The 24,796-nt window shown below is 39.4% G+C and overlaps 3 protein-coding genes across 4 annotated transcripts in view; all 3 read left to right on the top strand.

The window, feature by feature from the left end:
- Positions 1–24,796, top strand: part of LOC146450202 (uncharacterized) — a 187,519-nt gene that overhangs the window by 7,488 nt on the left and 155,235 nt on the right. The gene's annotated exons all lie outside the window — the stretch shown is intronic.
- The window catches only part of LOC146450212 (uncharacterized), an 83,134-nt gene that overhangs the window by 7,481 nt on the left and 50,857 nt on the right, over positions 1–24,796 (top strand). The window contains exons 8-9 of the mRNA XM_085100619.1: positions 973–5,259; positions 5,817–6,951. Coding sequence (XP_084956745.1) covers positions 973–5,255 — 4,283 coding nt within the window. The 3' untranslated portion in view covers positions 5,256–5,259; positions 5,817–6,951. The remainder of the gene's footprint in view (positions 1–972; positions 5,260–5,816; positions 6,952–24,796) is intronic.
- Positions 14,041–24,796, top strand: part of LOC146450209 (DNA replication licensing factor mcm2-like) — an 80,625-nt gene continuing 69,869 nt past the window's right edge. Inside the window, exons 1-7 of the mRNA XM_085100631.1 lie at positions 14,041–14,139; positions 14,727–14,899; positions 19,689–19,858; positions 20,353–20,444; positions 21,007–21,181; positions 22,522–22,633; positions 22,849–22,931. Of these exons, the coding sequence (XP_084956757.1) occupies positions 14,056–14,139; positions 14,727–14,899; positions 19,689–19,858; positions 20,353–20,444; positions 21,007–21,181; positions 22,522–22,583 (756 nt within the window). The 5' untranslated portion in view covers positions 14,041–14,055 and the 3' untranslated portion in view covers positions 22,584–22,633; positions 22,849–22,931. The remainder of the gene's footprint in view (positions 14,140–14,726; positions 14,900–19,688; positions 19,859–20,352; positions 20,445–21,006; positions 21,182–22,521; positions 22,634–22,848; positions 22,932–24,796) is intronic.

Raw genomic sequence — 24,796 nt, 5'->3', positions numbered from 1 at the left:
CGAACAGTTTTTCCAAAATGTTTGAAAAACCTGATCCGATAAATTCGCTTCAAAATTGACTTAAAATCGCTTGCAAGTCACCTTGCGACGAAGACTTATACGCTTTTGCTTCTTAGGCCAGTAAAGAGACCTATCTGAATGAATTTTTTTATCTAGAAAAGCTTTTTGTTTTGTTTTGCTATTTTCATTGATGAAAAGTGACAACTCGGCGTAATCTTGTGTAAACAAACACATGTCCTCGCAACTAGCGGATGAAATTCGCCCAAACAGAAGCCGCAATAAAATTAATTGGTGGTCCAGTTTGAGCAATAAAATCGAATCGAAAGAAATAATGTAAACTCTGAAAATTTGCATCGCAACGCGTGATGTATTTCTATATTTACGCTCACATGGATAAATTTAAAATAGCAACTTTAGCAAGGTTAAAACATTCTCCCGATGTTAGGAAACGGGACAAAAGCTGTCGTATGAGCGTAGAAAGGAATATTACCATGCTAATAACAGGAAGATTTAGGTCACGTGCTAGGCAGCCAAAATCATCCACATGTATCAAGTTTCATTCGGCAACAACACGACGCAAGGAAAAAACATATCGAGGTTCTTGGAAGAAAAACTGGACGCTTTCTGGTCGATTGGAAACCATGCAAATCACAAAAATACGCACAAGTCCACCTTTGCGTTACTTCGGGTATGGGAAAGAATCAGACTTCATGTCTAATTTAATATATATACATAACGAATTCAGCAATGCGGCATGGCGTTCACGAATCCTTCTATCGTAGTTTTATGCGAGTACCGCTTTACGGTTACCACTATTCACTTCTGCATTCGCGAGTTGGCTCACAGGAGCCTTTGATTAATTCAGGGTCTTTGCCTCTTTTATCCCCATTCTCAAATAATTAGCACATTCCTTCACCACCCATTTTCACGTACTTTTTAACGCTCAAAACTTTTCCTTTCTCTATGAAAAAGGAATAACACAGCGCTGGACCCAATTCGTACCAATGGCCAAGGAAATGGGCAACCGGACAGATGAGAAAAGTGCCTATGGAAATATCGCCAATGCTTATCAATCACTTGGTGACTTCCAACAAGCCATACAGTACCATCAGAAACGTTTACAGATTGCCAAAGACCTGGGTGACCGTGCAGGAGAAGGAGGGGCCTATGGCAATCTCGGCAATGCTTATCAATCACTTGGTGACTTCCAACAAGCCATAAAGTACCATCAGAAACATTTACAAATTTCCAAAGACCTGGGTGACCGTGCAGGAGAAGGACGTGCCTATGGCAATCTCGGCATTGCTTATCAATTACTTGGTGACTTCCAACAAGCCATACGGTACCATCAGAAAGATTTACAGATTGCCAAAGACCTGGGTGACCGTGCAGGAGAAGGACATGCCTATGGCAATCTCGGGAATGCTTATAAATCACTTGGTGACTTCCAACAACCCATACAGTACCATCAGAAAGGTTTACAGATTGCCAAAGACCTGGGTGACCGTGCAGGAGAAGGAGGGGCCTATGGCAATCTCGGCAATGCTTTTCAATCACTTGGTGACTTCCAACAACCCATACAGTACCATCAGAAACGCTTACAGATTGCAAAAGGCCTTGGTGACCGTGCAGGAGAAGGACGTGCCTATGGCAATCTCGGCAATGCTTTTCAATCACTTGGTGACTTCCAACAAGCCATCATAGAGTACCATCAGAAAGATTTACAGATTGCCAAAGACCTGGCTGACCGTGCAGGAGAAGGAGGTGCCTATGGCAATCTCGGCAATGCTTATCAATCACTTGGTGACTTCCAACAAGCCATACAGTACCATCAGAAACACTTACAGATTTCCAAAGACCTTGGTGGCCGTGCAGGAGAAGGACGTGCCTATGGCAATCTCGGTAATGCTAATAAATCACTTGGTGACTTCCAACAAGCCATACAGTACCATCAGAAACGCTTACAGATTGCAAAAGGCCTTGGTGACCGTGCAGGAGAAGGACGTGCCTATGGCAATCTCGGCAATGCTTTTCAATCACTTGGTGACTTCCAACAAGCCATAGAGTACCATCAGAAAGATTTACAGATTGCCAAAGACCTGGCTGACCGTGCAGGAGAAGGAGGTGCCTATGGCAATCTCGGCAATGCTTATCAATCACTTGGTGACTTCCAACAAGCCATACAGTACCATCAGAAACACTTACAGATTTCCAAAGACCTGGGTGACCGTGCAGGAGAAGGACGTGCCTATGGCAATCTCGGTAATGCTTATAAATCACTTGGTGACTTCCAACAAGCCATACAGTACCATCAGAAACGCTTACAGATTGCAAAAGGCCTTGGTGACCGTGCAGGAGAAGGACGTGCCTATGGCAATCTCGGCAATGCTTTTCAATCACTTGGTGACTTCCAACAAGCCATAGAGTACCATCAGAAAGATTTACAGATTGCCAAAGACCTGGGTGACCGTGCAGGAGAAGGAGGTGCCTATGGCAATCTCGGCAATGCTTATCAATCACTTGGTGACTTCCAACAAGCCATACAGTACCATCAGAAACACTTACAGATTGCCAAAGACCTTGGTGACCGTGCAGGAGAAGGACGTGCCTATGGCAATCTCGGCATTGCTTATAAATCACTTGGTGACTTCCAACAAGCCATACAGTACCATCAGAAACGTTTACAGATTGCAAAAAACCTGGGTGACCGTGCAGGAGAAGGACGTGCCTATGGCAATCTCGGGAATGCTTATCAATCACTTGGTGACTTCCAACAAGCCATACGGTACCATCAGAAAAATTTACAGATTGCAAGAGACCTGGGTTACCGTGCAGGAGAAGGAGGTGCCTATGGCAATCTCGGCAATGCTTATCAATCACTTGGTGACTTCCAACAAGCCATACAGTACCATCAGAAACACTTACAGATTGCCAAAGACCTTGGTGACCGTGCAGGAGAAGGATGTGCCTATGGCAATCTCGGTATTGCTTATAAATCACTTGGTGACTTCCAACAAGCCATACAGTACCATCAGAAACGTTTACAGATTGCAAAAAACCTGGGTGACCGTGCAGGAGAAGGACGTGCCTATGGCAATCTCGGGAATGCTTATCAATCACTTGGTGATTTCCAGCAAGCCATACGGTACCATCAGAAAAATTTACAGATTGCAAGAGACCTGGGTTACCGTGCAGGAGAAGGAGGTGCCTATGGCAATCTCGGCAATGCTTATCAATCACTTGGTGACTTCCAACAAGCCATACAGTACCATCAGAAACACTTACAGATTGCCAAAGACCTTGGTGACCGTGCAGGAGAAGGATGTGCCTATGGCAATCTCGGTATTGCTTATAAATCACTTGGTGACTTCCAACAAGCCATACAGTACCATCAGAAACGTTTACAGATTGCAAAAAACCTGGGTGACCGTGCAGGAGAAGGACGTGCCTATGGCAATCTCGGGAATGCTTATCAATCACTTGGTGACTTCCAACAAGCCATACGGTACCATCAGAAAAATTTACAGATTGCAAGAGACCTGGGTTACCGTGCAGGAGAAGGAGGTGCCTATGGCAATCTCGGCAATGCTTATCAATCACTTGGTGACTTCCAACAAGCCATACAGTACCATCAGAAACACTTACAGATTGCCAAAGACCTCGGTGACCGTGCAGGAGAAGGATGTGCCTATGGCAATCTCGGTATTGCTTATAAATCACTTGGTGACTTCCAACAAGCCATACAATACTATCAGAAAGGTTTACAGATTGCCAAGGACGTTGGCAGTAAAGTTTCTGAAGCATGGTCACAGTATTCCTTAGGTTGCGTGTTCCAATCCTTGGCTGTTTTCAGTGAGGCCGTAGATAGTTACAGGACAAGCGTAACACTTCTTGATACCATAAGGGCTCTTATTCACTCTGAAGATTCATGGAAAAGAAGCTTTCGCGAACTCTATCACAAGGCTTACACTGCTCTTTGGAGTTGTCTATTAAAAATAGGAAAGAATGACGAGGCTTTGTGTGCTGCTGAGCAAGGACGCGCTCAGGCTTTGATTGATATGTTAATGACGCAATATGGCTTTACAGGATTGTTGCCACCTAAATGTGACGCTAGAGACACAATCTCCTATATCTCACGAGTGGTACGCACACAAACCGTTTTTCTGGTAACGGAGGAAAACAGAGTTAATATCTGGGTCCTTGGTAGAGGAAATGAAGTTGTATTTAGACAAGGGGAAATAGAGGGTCAGCCTGCACTTGACGACCCCGTCTGTACGTTACTGGAGGCAGCTTTTGAAAAGGTTGGAGCTGGTGTTGGTGTTAGATGTGAAAATCGTACAATAGATGAGCTCACTAATGACTCCCCATCTACCAGAGAAGAAAAAAATGCAACAGGCGAATCAGCACACTGCACCAACAACGCCTTAGAGCCATTGTATGATGTAATTATTAGTCCCATTGCAGATGTGCTTCATGGTGACGAATTGGTAATTGTCCCAGATGGTTCGTTGTGCTTGGCTCCGTGGACCGCACTGAGTGAAGATGTTAGGATTCGCACCGTTCCCTCGCTCACGAGTTTAAAGTTAATTACAAGTTCACCCAAGGACTTCCACAGTAAGTCTGGCGTGTTGTTGGTGGGAGATCCATGCGTCAAAAAAGTTCGAAAACCTCTATCACCGTTACCATACGCCAAAAAGGAAGTAGAAATGATAGAAGGAATCCTCAAGACTTCGCCACTTACCGGAAATGAGGCGACTAAAGCGGAGGTGTTGAAACGAATGACCTCAGTTGGCTTAGTTCACATTGCTGCTCACGGGGAAAAGAAATCTGGCGATATTGCCCTGGCTCCAAATCCTGGTTGGACATCCGAATTCCCTGAGGAAAAAGATTACATACTGAGCATGTCAGATGTACAAGCGGTTCACCTCCGAGCTAGCCTTGTGGTGTTAAGTTGCTGTCATAGTGGTCGTGGGGAAGTCTTAAAGTCTGAAGGTGTGGTGGGTTTAGCAAGGGCATTCCTTTGCGCTGGGGCTCGTTCAGTTTTAGTGGCTCTCTGGGCAATTGATGACGAAGCTACCCTGGAGTTTATGAAGAGTTTCTATCAACAGCTGAGAGAAAGAAAAAGCACCAGTATAGCGCTTCACCAGGCTATGAAATCTCTGCGAGAATCAGAGAGGTTCTCTTCTATGAAACACTGGGCTCCGTTTGTACTAGTTGGTGATGACGTTACGCTTGAATTTGATGACAAGAAATAACAAGGTAAATAAATTTTTTTTATAATTCTAAACTTATTATATGTGTCTCTTGTATGTAAAATATTTCTGGCTAAAACGACTAAGGGGGCGAAGAAACTGTTTTTGGCCATTCGATTCCAAATTCTTTTAAACTTCTTATTCTTCCAAATACGAAATCAGGGTCGACAATGAGCTCTTCGGAGTGCGTGCATTTTACCGAGGTCACCGCATTTTTTTCAGGAACGTCTTAACAACCAAGCGCTTGACCAATGATGGAAAGAAAACGTCGAAATTGTGAGAGACTTTTCAATTCATTCGTAGAATAAAAAAAGAAAACATTATTCTCCCACCTCTTTTTCCCAATTTGTTCAAGTAGGTATCCGTTTCTCAGTGAATCTCTTTCTTCACTTTTTCCCTTAGAAAGAATGTGTTTGGAAAGAAATAACAAGTTGATGATACTACTGGATTTAATCAATTCTAAAATATAACAGCACGTTTCATAAAGTACTAAGTTAGCACTAGAATTTGTTTCTCAATAGATTATCTCACAGGTTTTCCATTTTTTTTTTTTCATTTTTGTAGAGCGTCCTGGATTTAATTGATCGAGAAATGACCTTACAAAGGAAAGGAAAGAAACCATAATTCTGAATCACTTTCACATCCTTGGGAAGTAGTATTTTCTTATCAGCAAGTTATGATTTATTTTCTCGAGTTTTTGTTACTGTCTTATCCTTGTCCTCCCAGAGCACATAAAACCAAAATTTGAAAGCGTAGCTAAACTGCATTAAACCTTGTTTAACATGGGTTACACGACAAATTTTGTCAGCCATTTCAGTATAAAAGGGCCTGGCCATTCTTGCTTTAAGTTATCAATCAGGTAGCCTTCTGTTGATTTCACAGGACCGTTCTCTGACTTGAAAACGTTCAAATTTGCGCTCTTAAAATTACATGGAAGAAATTCTTTTGTCATAGTGATTGTACTGAGGTTTATCTGAAAATCAAACACGACGAATGGCTCTGGTCAAACTGATTGACATTTGCTGTCAATCAAGTGCTTTGCTGACATTGAAAACATTACATTAACATGTCACATGCTGCGATGTCTAAAGTTGCATTTTCAATGCCTGCCCTTGTATGGTGGGACTTCTTGTTTATAATGATTGTAAAGCTTTTTCGGTATATATACACTTTTAGAATTTGAGAGGGATGTATTTTGTAAAGTTCCCTTTTCATTATGACACCTTGGATTATGGTGTACCGTAGATCGTAACTAGGCTAAAGGAGCCAGGTTTCTTGTTGGCTAATGTCAAGTAAACGTTAAAAAAAAGAAGAAAAAAAAAAAAGAACTTGGCCACCAATTAGTAGAAAGCTTTTTTAGGACAACCTGATTTGCAGTGACGATCTATTTATCCAATAAAGAAAGCGAGATTTCAAGAAAGAACAGAGTTCTAACCTGTCAAAGCAGTAATGATGATTTTGATACGACAGTTTCCTTATTCTCTTATGACAAACTTTTCCGAGCGCGGTCAATGTAGCATTCACCTAAAGATTTACAAATCACAGCTAAATGGTAGAAAAGAGGTTTTGATCAACCTTCATGATGAAATGACGGATGGTCAAACATCTTTTACAAATCGCGCTACCAAAAATAAACACTTGGGTTACTTCTTTGGGATCTCGTATTTTACTTATATTATCTTACTTGTTTGACCAAAAAGTAAAAAAAAAATACAGAAAAAAAACATATATTTATCCGCATTTATTGGAAGCGAGGTCTGCAAAGAGCAACAACTTGAAACACTCTTGTTTTACAAATATTTTCGGAATATTTGATTCGCGTGCGTCAAACTCATTCGTTTTGAGAAATTTCAATGAGAGACAAGAATCGAAAGCCGAAATCAAAAGTAAATAACCTTGTTCACTCAAGCAGTATCTTGCACATTGGTATTAAACATTTGAGCAATTATTTGGGGTTTTTCCTTATAACAAGAAATATCTAGTTGTCTTTGGTGAAGGGAGCAAAATTAATAAAATTATTTTAGTGCGTCGTAAAGTTTATCTCAATCAAACAATTTCGTAACAAACTTAACTTTGTATATGGCCAGACGTACGCTGGACAACCTATCTTTGTGAACAATTTTTTAATTAAACAAGGGACTTCAGCTGTCGGGTCTGTTAAACAACGCATTAGTTTCGAATAGATTTAGCTAATTTCTTTAACCTTTAATTAAAATATTTTTCGACAGAAACTTGGATTGAATCCGTATACACTGATCTAACGAATTACATTTCCTATCGGAATTCTGACTCGAAGATGTTTTGGAGAAAACAAAATTTTGCACAAGTTAAATTTAAGATTATTATATTCACTGGACCCCAAACAGCTAATTTCATCTTGTTCTGCATAATAGAAATATTTGTTCCACAGTAGAACTTGTTAAAAACATTGAGCCATTTTCCAGTTACCTCGAACCTCAATATGAAAGCGAGGCTAAGTGCATATCTTTCCATATGAAAACTAGTGTTGATTGCGGCTATGAATGGAAACTAATTTTCATATCAAAAGCTTTGCACTTAGCCTCGCTTTTATAATGAGGTTCAAAGCAACTCTGTATTGACCTATTAAGCATTCAATTTTGAGATAATTACAAGGCAACTAGAAGATAATTTCATTCTCGTAAAACACTTGTAATCCTAGAGTGAAGAAAAGAATAAAACTTTGAAGACGTCAAACTCTTGCGCTGTGATCTGTTTCCAATCTGAGTTGCACTGCAACACTGGGCTGGTTTGTTTACACGTGAAGGGAAGTCTGGCGCACGTAACTCAACAACATGAGATGCTGCGAAAAAAAGTAGTCAAACTAGTTTCTCTGTGGGTTTTTGTGGTTATCTGCAATCACAAGGTCCGTTTATAGGCCGTTAGAGGCCTTTTTAATAGATTTCATATTTATATTCACAGATTTATTGCTTTAATGATGTAAATGGGGCGTATCTCAGGTTGGATGGTAAATAACTGTGCGTGTTCTATACAGAAATGTGTTTTGAGAATTTAAAGAAACTGTGAAAGCCCAGCGGCAAGTGTTGTATTCCACGCCATCTTTACGCAAACAAACAGAATCAACACCTGTGTTGATTTTTCAAGCTTTTAGCTTCATAGTACAATGCAGAAAGAGCACCGTTTCTGAACTGGACTTTCTTGGAAAGATAAGAGAAATTAAGCACCACGTTTACGGCTAACAGCAAATGTGAGATTGGCGTTTACGTTTTCTTGAAAAAAAAAAAATTAGTATATAGATGTAAATAGTGCAAATAATTCTGGCCTTTCATGCTAACGCTAGACTACTTGTTTCTTCCGAGAAAATGAAAAAAGCAAGTGGCAAATGTAGGGTAAATATGGTCTTTCGCCGTTTGCCGTAGACGTGGTGCTTCAGTAATCTATGAGAAATTTCACAAGGATGACCTCTGTACACCTGAGTACTCAGCAGTTGATTAAAGATAATGCGTCAAATTTAAGTGGGTTAAGTTCCTAGCTGAAGTAATGTAGATGTGTTTACACGTACAGCGCATTTTCCATTTGTCAAGTCTAGTTTGGCCAGAGCAGACATTTTGCATGTACTGCGGTTGCACTCAAAACGCTTATTTTAGTCGAACGAGTATTTCTAAGAGTACGAGTATTTATCGCGGGTATAAGCCGACATGTCGAGTCGTTGATTCTTGTACTTCTTAGATAAGAATAGCTGCGCTGTAAATTAAGTAAGTCACTATGAGTGCTTTCCATTTGCCAGAACTGGCTGGCTACACCGTCCAGTCTGTAAATCGAATGTGTCATTTTGAAGGAATTGTGTTGAAAAATATTGAAAAATAATCACTCTGAAAATAATGCTTGCTATTTTTAAAGAAATTAGAGGGACTAGGACAAAACGTATCCTTCAAATTGGTACAATCCGTGTACAAACTCACCGGTCTGGCTGGACAGTCCTGACAAAATGGAAAGCGGCCTATGACTGGCGTTTTTCTTTGCCTATGATATAGTCGGTTAGACGCGACAAATGGTGGACACTGACCGGTGACTGAGTTAAGTGCAAGTGAATGACTCTGCATGTAACTGTATTTACTGCCTCTACGATTGGTAGCTAGTAATAAAAATATTAAAGCTTGTAAAAACTTCTCTGCTTACCTCGCTAAGACTAGCTTTTAGCTTTTCAGCCCAACAAAAGTAGAAAATTAAACAGCCTTCGTTGTAATATCGGCTGTATTCTTCAAAAGTCTTGCCATCGACTTCTTCAAATTTATGTCTTGTCTCTCTGGTAATCACAGCGTACCTGCTTTAAAAATGTTTCGGTCGAACTCCAACGAGGAACATTGCAGCGAGTGGCTAAGCTAACCATAAAGACCGGGGCCCCAAGTGTTCAAAAAACGGTTAACTCTATCCAGTGAATTAATCGCTATCCAGAGGATAAAATGTGCTCCAACCAATCCAAATTTATTCGCTGGATAGCAATAATTTATACGCTGGATAAAGATATCCGCTCGTTGAACAACCGGCACAAGGGGTACAGAAACAGCCCTCCTCGGATATCCTCCCGTTTCTCCGGGTTGGAATTAGTGCTTAAACTTTGGAGGGGGGTGGGAGGTGGGGTTGAGTTGCGCTCTCGCCCCAATTTCTTCGCCCTCCCCTTTCTAGATTTTCTGCATCTGCCCCAGGCCTGTGTCATTTGTTTGGCGTTTGTCGTCCTTGCCTACCCCAGGTGTGTTTCAAAATACGAAACCATGTGTGAGAAAGCAGGACCTATACTTGAACGGACAAAGAATGATTCCATGGATTCTATGGAACGTAGGATTCTTACAGCCAGGCGTAGGAATAACTGGCTGTAATAATTATAGCGTCGATGCCGAGTAGGCCTAAGTGATAGAAGTATATTTTAAGAAAAGAGAGTTGCCGTGCTCAGAAGAGGAGAGGAGCAACAGCGAAAGAAGCCAAGAAGGTAAGCTGCTTTTAATATTCCTTTACTGTGTTGTTATTATAATCATATGACTAGTAACAATCAAAGATCAGGGAGTGCATTCGATGTCACCAGGCTCTCCCTCCTTTGCCATGTTGTGATGATGTCATCCATCCCTGCAAAATCTGCGGGGGATGCCAGATGCGCGTCCCAAGAATACGTTTCACTTCAAGAGGAAAAATCCAACGTTTCGTGGCGCTGGATCGGAGTAAAATGATTTCACTTCCAGATTCTGATGATGTGCCAGTCGATTTGTTTCTCCCACCGCTAGTTACCTTGCTCTTTCTCCTGCTGTTGGTCACATATAAAAATTGACTTTGTATCTTGTCGTCTTCAAAATTAATTTTTTTGTTTTGTTTTTTTTTCTCAAACGCAGTTGGCGATGCATTTTCCCGCCAAAAAACAACCCGGGTTACAGCACAAACGCTCATTTATGTAAGCTAATGTGAAATGAGACACTCAAACCCTGTGCCGCAACATGGGTTTTTTTCTGCACCCTTTCCTGTTCTTTCTCTTTTTGTTCGTCACTCATGTTTCGCCTGTTTGCTACCGCTCTCAATCGCTCTCTCTGACGTCGAACTTCGCTTCTTCGTCGCCTGTTTTCTCGATATCTTTCTATCTCCCTTTCTTTGCTTTACATGTTTGTAGACTTATTCATAAATTGAGTTTGTGTTTAGTCGCACACGTCGTCTTCAAAACTATTATTATTATTTTTTTCTCAAACGCAGTTGGCGATGCAATTTCCTGCCAAACAAACGCGGCCGGCAGCGCAGTTGGCCATGCATTTTTCCGCCGAAAAAAACCTGATTTGCAGCACAAGGTTTGAGTGTCCTATTTCATGTTGGCTTACATGGAATAGCGTACGTACGTTCGACGACGGTCGGTCGGACGGAAGTGACGTCATAACCAAATCAAAATTTCTCGCACTGATGGGTTTACCAAAACCTCTTAGCTATGGGGCTCCGCGGCGCGCGCGCGAACTTCGCTAAGAATAGGTCTTCCAATAATCTCTTATGTTTCCTCAAAAAATGGCAAATATGAAAATCACTTAACTGGAAAAACACTGTAGAATAATGGGTCAAAAATGTTTCTTGTCTGATGAGTTATTAACCATTATTCTACGAGCGAGCGTTGGATAAGAGATGATAGACTGAACCAACGAGGCGGGTAGCTCCGAGTTGGCTATAATCATCTTGTATCCAACAAGCGCGAGTGGAATAATTGTTTTATTAAAAAAAAAAAAATCAAGAAATATCGTCAAAGCTTGCTGATTTCCCTTCAAGAACAACCAGAGGACCATAATCAGCCATAAATTGTCGAACAAATAAGACAAAAGAGATAGGCAGATTTTACGGTTAGAAAAAAGGTTAGAAAGGCCATGTCTTCTGGAAACAAATATAATTATTTAAGGAGGCTCGAGGCAGTTTTTTTGGACTTAGGGTGGAAGTTTTGAAATTACAATCTCGCATACAAGATAAACTTCGATCTCCTTCATACTACATCATCATTTTAACATATGATCAAAGTTAATTTTCTCATCGGTTTCCAAGCAACAGCTATTACCATAGCAACGGAAGCGCATAGCCTTTCATTTTAAACATTGTCGATTATCTCGAAATCTAGTCAGACACTTTATGACGGAACTTTATGGATTTAAACTACTCAATCTAGACAACTTGTAGGCGAAATTAGAAAAAAATCTGTAAGAGCGTTTTCAAGTAAATAATAAATCAATTTTTACGGGGTGATTTTGTTAATTCAAGCATTTTTCACCAATATCTCTGGCAAAATAAAACTTGACACTTTGTCTTTTCTGTTAAAAGGTCATTGCTAATAGCAAAACATTCTAAATGTACAGTTTAGCTTCATGGGTGTCTCCGATCTTAAGATATTTATGTTTGAAAACAGTTAAAATAAAGCGCAAATGAATGAAAAAGTTCCTACTTTGCATAAATCGAGATATCTTTAAAATACCCCGGCAGATTTTTCTGTTAAATTACAAGCGGTTAGAGTAAGAATTCTTTTAGATATTCGCGCAAGGTTTAGGCTCAAGAACCGAAACCGGTGTTAGATAAGAAGGTTGAATCTTGGTCAAGTTTCAATCATTATTCGCTATCTCCGAACAAGAGTTTTATTTTGTTTGTCCTGGTCTATTCCACTGCTATTTACGTGCTGTGAATATTTATGATTAGGTGAAGTCGTGCAAAAGGTAAAATTTACATAAATATATGCTCCTGCTTCTCAAGTCTTCCATTGTAAATTTTACCTTTTGCATGACTTCACGTTATGATAAATATTCAAAGCACGTGAATAGCAATGAAGTAGACTGGGACAAACAAAATAAAATTCTTCTTCAGAGAAAGAGCTTTATTTTCACAATTTTTAAACATAAATATCTTAAAATCGGAGACACCCATGAAGCTAAATTGTACATTTAGAATGTTTTGCTATTAGCAATGACCTTTTAACAGAAAAGACAAAGTGTCAAGTTTTATTTTGCCAGAGATATTGGTGAAAAATGCTGGAATAAACAAATCACCCCGTAAAAATTGATTTATTATTTACTTGAAAACGCTCTTACAGATTTTTTTCTAATTTCGCCTATAAGTTGTCTAGATTGAGTAGTTTAAATCCCTAAAGTTTCGTCATAAAGTGTCTGACTAGACTTCGAGATAGTCGACAATGTTTAAAATGAAAGGCTATGCGCTTCCGTTGCTATGGTAATAGCTGTTGCTTGGAAACCGATGAGAAAATTAACTTTGATCATATGTTGAAATGATGATGTAGTATGAAGGAGATCGAAGTTTATCTTGTTTTCGAGATTGTAATTTCAAAACTTCTACCCTAAGTCCAAAAAAACTGCCTCGAGCCTCCTTAACCTCTAAATCAATCTTGCCTTTTCTATGGCAGAGTTCCGCGCGCGTGTGGATCCAAAAAACAAATTTGCAGGGTAATTTCTTCCACTAAATTTGACCATAGTTGCTCTACCAACTATGATTTGACCTGCTCCTTTCTCCCATCAAAGGACACGGTTATACTCGGTTTTCGTTCTTTGAAAGAAGAAGTAGCGAGGTTAAAGCGTTTGGTCGCCATGACTGATTTCAGATTTTCAACCAAACAAATCCAATCTAAAATGCTTTTGTAAGACACGAAAATTCATCTCTAGATCCGGAATTTCCTTTATAGCGGCAGCACTTGATTTCCATGTATTTTAGGGACAAACAACTCGGCTTAAAAAATTGAACTTCAAAGAAACTGAAATCAAGAATTCGTTGTTGTTGGACACAAAATGAAGAAACCAACTAAATGAGAAATGGCGTCTTAACCAATCAGGAGGAATTATTTTCGCCGCTTTCAGTTACGAAACAGGAAGTGAGTAATTTTGCTCTCGGTGTCTTCCGTTACAACTTTAACTAATCCATGTTATAAACGTTGTAATTGTTATTGGTGGTAAGCAGTTTGCTGCATATGCACTAAAAGTATATATAACTACAGAAAGAATGAGGAATTTGTAAGGTTATTACGTTGATACGATAAGCAGACTCAGTAAGACACAAAAATGCCTTTAAAAAGGAATTGTGGAGCTCCGCTTTTAGGCTTGGCTAAATAAATGTATTATTTCAATTTAACATATTAAAGCAGTTTTCGGGAACATCCGTAACTCCGCAGTCCATACAAACGGATTATTTAAAAAAGCAAGTGTCGTTTGCGCTCGAGCGCGAACCCAAAAACTCTAAGCTTCGAGAGTTAAGAAACGAACCCCTGCGAGTACCCCTGGGTACTGTTTGTTCTGAAGGTGCTAAATAAGTCAGCTGATCGATGGAGCCTCGTTTTCACAATCATAGGAAAAACGCGGGAAAATTGTGTCACGTGAACAGATCAGCCGACGAAGAAAGCATGGCGGTAAGTTGTGCGGTGTATTCTCGTAGAATTTGCTCCGATATTTATGAACTAAAAGCATTACCTGCATATCAATAAGTGAATGATCACATCGTCAGTGTTTTCTGTGTAGAATTTCAATATTTTTGCCTGTTGATCGATTTTGAGGTCCAAAATGCACACCTTGTCTTTCAGAAAAATATTAATTCGATCGATCGATCGAGTGCGTAATCTAAGGTTATTCGAAGCTAAATTTCATGTGCTGGTCTATTTAACCGAGATTAGCTTAGTGTTCTATAAATTGCCGCTGTTTAAGAAATGTGAGAGATCAGAATCTACCTTCACGGTGATTTTATCGCGCTGTTAAGCAGTCTGCGCTGTGTGCAATGTACACGTACCGTGAATCGAACTTGTCAATTTCTTGCTAAGTTGTACAACTTTCAGAATCGATCGTAAGGTGAAATTACAATTAAAACGAATGACCCTTCCAAGAACACAAGTAGTAATAATCAGGTCTTAAAATCTGCTTTACCTGTCCAAGTTTAAACTCCAGTACGTGAAATTGTCATTTAATATATTTTATTTTGAGCCATATAATTTCCCTGGTTTAGGAATCTTCGAGTAGTCTTGGCGTGCCTAGCAGTCCTCAGCGGACAGATGGACTGACTTCCAGTCCAGGAAGAGATCTTCCACCTTTTGAGGATGAAACTGATGCAGTTCTTGGAAACGAAAATGCTGTTGAGGAAGAAGAAGGAGAGGAGTTGTTTGGTGACAGGATGGAGCAGTAAGTTATCGAAGAACAAATTCTCCTATCTTGTCTCCATACTTTTTTTTATAAAAGTACTGGGGAGACGTCGTTTTTGAAATATCAAGAAAATTCACCTTAGGTGATCGTATTATTAACTCCCATGACCTCAGTAGTTGAATAAGTACTGACATTACAAGGCAAAATTTGATGATTAGCCTGCGTAGCAGTCGTTTCCGTTTCCTTCAAGCCAAGCGGGGCAAGCGCGCGAGGGCATTGGGCAAAAAGGAGCAAAAAAGTAGGAGCGGGGGGGAGGGGCGGGGAAGGAAAGGAAACGCCTGCCGCTGAGCCCAGACATTTTACCGAACACCGTTCGTCAGCGAACGGGAGGCAATGCTGTATTACCATTGGTCAATCGTCAGTCAATCAAACTCATAGACTAAAACGACAACCGGTTAACCGCTAATTAAAGATGGAACTCTCGAGTGTCCTTTCGATTTCGAGTTGGCTTTGCTTTGGAAACGACCGAACTACTTTCGCAGGGAGACACATTTGCAAAGGACTGCTTTAAGAGCTTATGTCCATTTATAACATCAAGCAAAATCAAGAATTCCCCAATCCCGGTCACGCTCAAAATATAGTTCGATATAGTTTTCATTGCGCTTTGGTTTGTTGGTAGGTATTATTGTCTCAACAAACATGGTATCATTCGTTTTTCGAAATCCTTCCGGAATTTTTATAAATTTAAGAAAATTTGTTCTGGCTGTCGGCGGTATCAAAGACACGACAATCAGAAAGCTTGTTTCGCATGCGAACAAAAAAATGTTTATTCCAACTCTGTCATCATAAAGAGATTGAGGAGGCCTCAGGTAAATATTTTGCAGGAAAATTTTAGTTCTAGCCACGGTCTGAAAAGGAAGTTTTCAATATTACGAACGACTTTGTATTTCACGCTACGCGAAATACAATTAATTTTATCCTGGAAACGCGAGGAAGTATTTAGCCATGTGGGACAGACTCATTCTGTCTGTAATTCCAGCAAATGAGTTGATAATCTAAAACATTAGTAAAATTTGTGTTAAGTAATTTTATCTACGCTTTGTGCGAGCGACGTAAAGCTCGAGAAAATCTGCTAAAATACTGCAACTTGAAGTAAACAAGTTGCCCGCCGCGATTCTGTTTTCGCTGATTGGTTCCCATGTGACATTTGACGTGACAGTGTAGGCCCCAAGGGAGCGAAGCCATTTGGGGGCGTTCGGTAAAATGTCTGGGCTCAGCAGCAGGCGTTTCCTTTCCTTCCCCGCCCCTCCCCCCGCTCCTACTTTTTTTGCTCCTTTTTATCCCAATGCCCTCGCGCGCTTACCCCGCTTGGCTTGAAGGAAACGGAAACGACTGCTACGCAGGCTATTTGATGATTTGATGCTGATCTCTGTTAGGAGTTTTAAGGGTTATTAAAGGATTAACCTCTCCCCACCCCCTTCATATTGGCTATAATGATAGGGCTCTCGTGCATTTGTTGACTGAGATGCATTATATGGATACATCTGCTTACCTCCCAACCAATAATCCTCAAGTACAAGGGACAGGTTGTATTGGAAAATAAAAGAATGTTGTGTTAGAGACGATGAGCTGTAGATTAAGGTGGTACTGGAGGCTAAATCGGATCTTTCGAATCATGACTTTTTTTAGACATATGAGAGATTACTTAAAATGGGACCTGTATACCAAATTTCAGAGATCAAGACTGAAGCGTTCCCGAGTAATAAGCGAGAGAAGTTTGGTTTCTACGGGGTCTTTCGCGGAAAAAACATGGACTGCCTACTGTGAAAATCTTTGTGTTGTGTTCGTTTACAATTCCCCAAAGAGCACGATGTTGAGAGATCTGTCAATATGCTCTCTTTTACGTGAAAGATGAGACCGCTCTGGATCTCTAGATGGCTGAAATAAAATTATTGTCTTCGCTAAAGACATCATCTGTTGCGATCAACTTAGTGGTGACAATAAAGGAAATGAAAACATAAACACTATTGAGGCCGAGAATTTCCTAAAAACCAGTTATTTGAACATCTTAGCAGTCTATTACGTGATTAATATTGTTTGTAGTGATATCGCAATTCGCTTCTTGACGCGATAATTTTACGCATAAACGCTATTTCTTATTTTCACCACTTAGCCAACTACCTAGCAGCACACGCTATTCCAATATTTTTCTTTCAGGTTTGCTGGAACGCTGAACGGGTACGGGTCGCGTCGCGTAATCCAATGAACGGCGATTTAGATTGCAAGCAGTCGTACTTTTCCCCCTCATATCACGCACGAAAAGTGACAGTAAAATTATGCGGCTTCACCGCTCGCTAGATCCATCGTGCACTAGATGCGCACTCCAAAAATTAGGAGAAGACAGAGACTGCTCGAAAACAGGAGAGAAATGCATGATTCTCCAGCTAGCTTCCCCCAACTTATCAAAATCTAGCCCTATCCTCGACTGTGATCCTGAACCACAAGCTTCATAACCCTTTTTGGACTTCTCCTTTATCGTGTGTAACCGCTTTCTCGGCGGCATCACTTCTTTTCCTATTTTTTAGACGTATAACTCCTCCAGAACTAGCTTCTTCGATCACGCGTGTTTGTCTGTTTGATTCAACGCCGTCACACTGTTGGGGTTCTGTTGCGGGTGCCGTTGCTATGCAGAGGCGTCATTGTTTATAATCGCCTCTCCTGATTGGTTTCGCGGGAAAAATAGCACCCCGTAAAAGGAAAGAAAGGGTCTAAAAAGGACCGTTTTTGATGATTTACCGCTGTAAACTGTTATTACAGGCGTAAAAAAACATGGCTGCCATTGAATCCAAGCCGACGGAAGCTTTCAAGCTGATTTTTTGACGATTCCAGCGCAATTTTTGAGAAAAAAATGCATGTTGATTGAAAGGTGGGAGCATGTTCATTTAAAATTACTTTCGAAGGCTTATCAGAACGGCTTGAAACTTGGCAGTCATCAAATACGTACTTGAACGAACATTTTCGTCGGAGTGTGTCAAATTTCTTCAAATACAAGACTTGTAGTGGCGTCACATTTTTTATGAGATTGAATAATTACATTTGTAGACATAATTTTTGTCCGTTTGAGTTTTCTTTGACGCACTCTGACACGATGCTAGGTCTTAACATTACACATCAATTGGCCGATGCTTTTTGAAATGCAGGGCATTTTCTTTGAGTTTTATAGAGATATGCCAAATGGCAAGGTTTCGACCACGCCCAGTAACAGGTCAAATTTCAGGAATTCCTTTCATTCTTTTGGAAAAAGAATATTTTTTACTAAAACTACATGCAATAACATGTTAAATGTGAAAATTTGAGGAAGTTTAAGTGATTTTTTCAACAGATTTTATGCATGTAGATATGTGATGAAAATGTGCAAATTAGCCTCCAGTACCACCTTAAGCTATACAGCATTGTTAAGCTTCGGGAAAAACATTTGTTTCTGAGGTCGGGGAAAATTTTGTAACAAGTGAGGGAAAGTCTGATTTCTTCCATTAATTCAGTGAGAAGTTAGAGAATTGTATTTTTGGCTAGCAACTTAGGTTTTCAAAAAGTTTCCTTGTTTAGCAAAGGTAGTGTCATTCCGAAAAGTATTTACAAAGGTATTAATTTCTTTACTTTCATTGCTGGCTTTATTACCAAGGCATTTGTCATGGAAATGGTTTGTAGTCAGTGAAAATTTTAATTATTTTCCATATGATGACTGGCAACCTCCTTGTGGTATAGTTTGGGGTAAACACAGTACTGCTTGAAACTATTGGACCATTTGCACACAAAACCTCGTCTTTGCTGAACGTGATTGCCGCGAATTCACCACGGTGGGACAAAAACCGCAACCGCGGCAAAGACGAAAGCAACCGAAAGCCGCGGTGAATGAGACGCAACTAGTCCGATTGTAATTCCTTCGAAAAGTCCTGGAAGCGCTCTCTTCTTTTGTCAACTAGCATTTGACCTTTCACTGACCTTTGCGTTTCTTCGCATATCGAAAGGAATAGTGCAATTGAAGTGTAATGAATTGTTTTGCGCGTTAAGCAAATAATTTTTGGCATAATCTGAAATATCATTACATTTACCCGCTCAATGAACGAGTTCGCTCACAGAGCGCTTTGATTATTTCCCTTCTGAGCGAGAGAGCTTCTGTGAAATTTATCACATCTAAACCGACAGTTTGTTTATTGTCCTCGAAGAACCTGAAACAAAGCGAACAATAGCCTATTCAAACCTAACCGAGTCCTGCCCTTCACCACGGGTTAAGTCAACCAGAAAAAACCTAGGCTAAACCAGGGTTTTCGTTGCGGTTAGACAGGTTTTTGCCGAGGTGAAACCGTAGATCAAAACCGTGATAAGACCGAGGCAAAGTCGCGGCAAATGATCCAATAGTTCCAGGCAGTACTATATACCTGCAGCTGATATAACCCCAACTTGAAGCATTTCTCTATTTTTTTTTTTTCTACAGAAAAAATTGCTATTTTTTGTTTTTGATTTTTCATAACACATTTCTCTCTAGGCAAAAACTTTCATTTATTGTACATTTAAGAATGATGTGTATTTATACTTAGTCAAATCCTTCTAAAATATCGATCACCTAATGTATGTATCGATACTAAGAAGGGGGCATTTAGTCTGGATTTAACATTTTAGTCAGAAGGGTACATCCAGGTGTCCTGACTTTTTGGAAACATGCTCCTTGGATGTCCAGTTTTAAATTTCTGGCTGGAAGCCTGTCTCGTTCTGAAAGGGTTGGGAAAAAACTTGGCTAAATCACAATATTACTTTTGACACTTGAAAGGGATTATCGCCCAATTGCCGCACTTGATGTATATGATGCAGCAGTGTTAGATGACGAGGAATTTGATGAAATGGACCCAGAGGCTCGACGGGAAGCTGAGCGGCTGATGAGGAAGAGAGACAGAGAAGAGGCTGCAACAAGGGGGCGGCTTCATAGGGGATTGCTTTATGGTATGAGAATTTTTTTTTGCAGTTCAAAAAGGATTTTTTTTCTAGACAATAATTATTATGCTGTAATGTGATGTGATGTGATACTACATGGTGTCATCAAATCCACAGAAAAACACTTGATTTGGTCAATTATTCAATTCAATTTATTCTTTATACAGGTTCGCAATAATAAAATTTGCAATTGATGCTTGGATAGTGTTTTTTCATTATTATTATTTTGCCACACAAAGAAATTACAAAAAAGACCAAGTTTTGCTAGGGAAATCAAATACAGATTGAAATTATTCAAGTGGGCAATAATGACGGGTCAAATGAAACTGCATGGTCTGAGTGCAGACTGGGGAAGCACTTGCGTTGTGTGTCTATGGAGATTGCGGTAATGTTCGATGATGGTCGTCATCCTATTGTGGCTTTGCTGGCATGGCAACAGTGTGATACAGAGTTAAATCTAGGAATTGACACCTGCTGTAAATTTATATGTTTTTTTTTTTAAGATGAAACAGATGAGGAGGATGAGGAGCAGCCGAGACATTGTCGTCGGCTTGCACAAAGAGCCGCAGATGGAGACATACAGGATGAAGATGAGGTATGTACAGGAGACTCACTAGAACTTAGATAACGACTTAATACACTTAAATTTTTAATTCTCATTTAGTATCTGAAAAAAAAAAATAGGAATTGATTAAACAATAGTCCGAGAAGAAAAAATTGAAATGTTTGGAGTTGTAGTAGTATAAAAGTTAGTGGAACAAACTTTTAATATGAAGTCATTTCCACTGAAATATGAATGGTTCAAGATAGGTTGGTTTTTGCATGTTCATGTTGTTTCCTTAACTTAGACAAGAAACTTTGCTCCATATTGTCTTTCTTCACCCAGTTGTATAAATGGGTGCCAGCAACCTACTACAGGGGGTAACCCTGTGATCCATGGAATTGCATCCCACCTAATACCCTGCAAGCAGAGATCCCTTTGATCTTCTTTTCTCTACTCACAGGGTACACATTCACAGAAGAGTAGCAACACTGTCTAATGAAATTGCCTGATGCTACACTATACAGAGAGTTAAACATTAACTGCATGTGGTCTGACTGTTACATAATTTGTACTTTGCTTCGTCTCTTGATTAATTCAATTCTTGTTTTTGTAGCTCATCGAAAGTATAGAAAACCTTGAGGATATGAAAGGAAATTCCGCGCGTGAGTGGGTCTCCATGCAAGCTCCTCGACTGGAGATCAAGAACGGATTTAAACAGTTTCTGTGTTCATTTGTGGATGATCAAGGACACAGTGTTTATAGGGAGAAGATACAGGAAATGTGTGAAGGTTTGTGTCACGTTTTGAAATTGTTTTCCAATCTGTAGAGGTTGCTCTTGAACAAAAGTAACGTATCATAGGTGATTTAAAGGCAAGCATTGCGAAAATGTTAGCAGTACTAATAATTATTCATTTGAGTGGCCACACTTCATTTGAATGGTTTCACTTTAGGATTTCTTTCACCGACATATCAGTTACAGCCGCACAATTATAATAACTAAAACCACAGGATTTAAGTACTGCTTATTAACTTTTGTCTTTCATCTGAATGGTCACTTCACGATTTCATCTTCAAATGGAATAGGCAGAGCCCTCGTTTCACAGCATAATCTTTTAAGACCTGATCAGGGGCACTCAAGGGATCCTTTCGGTAAATTATCTGTTCGGAAGGCTATTAATCCCCTTCAATTTTCTAAAGGGAATTTTTACCTCGTATGTTCGTGTTATGGGAAATTTAAGGCCTATGGTGTTTTTGGATTGACAAAACTGTGGTTTCGGGTACCAAAGAAAGGTCAGCTAGGAATTTCAGAAACGAAATAGGACCTAAGGTTTTCGAAAAATGGACACAAATGCGCTAGTAATTATTCAATAAGACTCAAGTTCCCCTAGAATGACTGAACAGTTGAAAATATTAGAGCGCAGCCTGAAATGAATCAACAGGGCTTTATAGGCACTCCAGACAGCCTGAAATAGCGTTTCGAAGAATTCAAGATAAAACTGTCGTTGGCTGCCCCTGCCTGATGTCAACATGCATATTCTCCTTACCATTTTTTAATATTTTTCCTACAGTACTAGTAAAGAGAATTTGTTTAAACACCAAGATGTCTTGTCTTCAGTGATCAGTTCAATCATTCTCATGACCTACAAGTTGATTGACAAGTGATATTGTAAGGAGAAATTGAATTCTGGTCACTATTAAGGCTCAAAGGGATAGTAAACAGGGCCAAGGCAACAAGCACTGTTTGGTAGCCCCAGTCTGAGTTGGAATGGTTGACCTTCAGGCCCCAGTTGTTCAAAGAGCGGGTAATTTTATCCACAGTCGCTATGCTGTAGATAAAATTTGTACAAGAATTTCCTTATAGCCCAATAATTTGTGTATAAAGCAGAAGCGTCTGTCTAATCTAAGTATGGGATTGTGTGAAAAACTTTCCAAAAGCTTCTGTTGGAGTACATTTTATTCGCTGGATAGCAACTTATCCACTGCATAAAGTTATCCGCTCTTTGAACAACTGGGGCCAGGATTTTATCTGTAGACCTAAACCTTGAGCTATGTTTCCATGGGAATGAGTTAGTCAACTATTTAGCATAAATTTACCAATTTATCAACCTTTTTTTTTTTTACTCCATAGCAAACAAACAAAGCCTCATTGTTCAGATTATAACATCCTGGCAAATGAGCAGCAGGTGTTAGCATATTTTCTTCCTGAAGTTCTATCAGAAGTTCTTCAGATCTTTGACGAGGTTAGTGGCCATTTTTTTAAGGGTGGGGGAGCGTGTGGTAAGCATTATAGTACAGGGGGAGGGAGGAAGGCTCTTTTGTATAAATATACACTGTAAACTAGAAAAGAATGAATAACAATTTAGAAAATAGTGTCTGAGCTATTTTGGTGTTGGTTGGTTCTTTGAAGGCCACAAATCTTTACATTCTGTTTTACATTTTTTTACCTTGTTAACAGTATCGCGCCATCTATATATGGCCATGAAGACATCAAAAGAGTCAAAGCACTTGCAATGTTTGGTGGAGTTGCTTAAGACACAGGTTAGAACATGGTGACTATGTTTTGTTAATCAATATGACATCTTGGCAGCCTCTATGGCAGTCTCTACTTGCCTACATAAACTGGTACAAATTGATAGAATAAAACACTCGCTAGATAAGAAAACAATGCTTCTCCTTATGAGCTCTTTTGTTTTCAGTAAGTTATATTATTGCTCAACTGTCTAGTCAAATACTTGCAAACATAATGTCACGAAACTTCAGTTAGTGCAAAACTTCGCCGCCCGTATTGTACTTGGCCTCAAAAAGTTCGCTCACATCTTACAAGGTATCAAATCGCTAAACTGGCTGCCTGTTAATGACAGAATTTACTTGAACGATGCCGTAATGATGTTCAAATGCGTTAATAAACTCGTCCCTGACTACTTGATCAAGAAATTTACTCCGCGTTCACAAATTCACACCATAAATACTAGACAACGCGATCAACTGAACATTCCAAGGTGCCGTCTAATCACCGGTCAGTGGTCCTTCACCTACCGTGGTGCTACGCTCTGGAACAGTCTAAGAGACAATGTTTAATCTTCAGACTCTGTCAAAGTTTTTAGGAAAAGAATTGTTGACCTACTTTTTTCTGATCAATCTATGAATTTGTAAATAGTAAATCCAATCCATTGTATCTTACAGATTTTTTTTGTTGTTGCATATTTATTACTTCAGTTATTTGGTAATTTAATGGGGACAGCTACTGTTAGAGTTATCTTCATAGAGTTACAGCGTGGAGTTAGAGTTGCAAAATCCTAAATTCAAGATTTTGGACTGCCAAAATCCTGAATTCAAGATTTTAGACTGCCAAAATCCTGAATTCAAGATTTTGGACGTACAAAATCCTGAATTCAAGATTTTGGTACTGCCAAAACCCTGAATTCAAGATTTTGGACGTACAAAATCCTGAATTCAAGATTTTGGACTGCCAAATCCTGAATTCAAGATTTTGGACAGCCAATATCCTGAATTCAAGATTTTTGACGACCAAAATCCTGAATTCAAGATTTTGTACGGCCAAAATCTCGAATTCAAGATTGTGGACGGCCAAAATCTTGAATTCAGCATTTTGGCCGTCCAAAAACTTGAATTCAACATTTTGGCAATCCAAAATCTTGAATTCAGGATTTTGGCAGTACAAAATCTTGAATTCAGCATTTTGGCTTCCAAAATCTCGAATTCAGCATTTTGGCCGTCCAAAATCTTGAATTCAGCATTTTGGCAGTACAAAATCTTGAATTCAGGATTTTGGACGTCCAAAATCTTGAATTCAGGATTTTGGCAGTCGTTAACTCTAACTCTAAGTCCTAACTCTACTGAAATAACTCTATTGCTAGTCGACCTCTAATTTAATTGGTTGTTTTAGTTGATAGTTATGTAGTCTTGTAACTGAAACATCCTTTTAGGGAGTTACAATAAAGTATGTATGTATGTATGTATGTATGTATGTATGTATGTATGTATGTATGTATGTATGTATGTATGTATGTATGTATGTATGTATGTATGTATGTAAACAAAGAAACAATATAATGATTGCTTCACTCAGTCGCAGGAGTGCTCGATGCAAAAACATGCAGAGCGAAATATAAATTTAAGATAGAAAATGTAACACAGTTACTCGAGTTTCACGCTTAGTGCGTGAAACTCGAGTAACAGTGTTACATTTTCTATCTTAAATTTATGTATGTATGTATGTATGTATGTATGTATGTATGTTTGTTTGTTTGTTTGTTTGTTTGTATGTATGTATGTATGTATTTATGTATGTATGTATGTATGTATGTATGTATGTATGTATGTATGTATGTATGTATGTATGTATGTATGTATGTATGTATGTATGTATGTATGTATGTATG

The sequence above is a fragment of the Pavona decussata genome, unplaced genomic scaffold (assembly GCF_977016875.1).
Source record: "Pavona decussata unplaced genomic scaffold, jaPavDecu1.1 SCAFFOLD_481, whole genome shotgun sequence".
NCBI classification, from domain to species: domain Eukaryota; kingdom Metazoa; phylum Cnidaria; class Anthozoa; order Scleractinia; family Agariciidae; genus Pavona; species Pavona decussata.
Note: the sequence above shows the minus strand (reverse complement) of the source record. Positions and strands in the feature narration are given on the sequence as shown.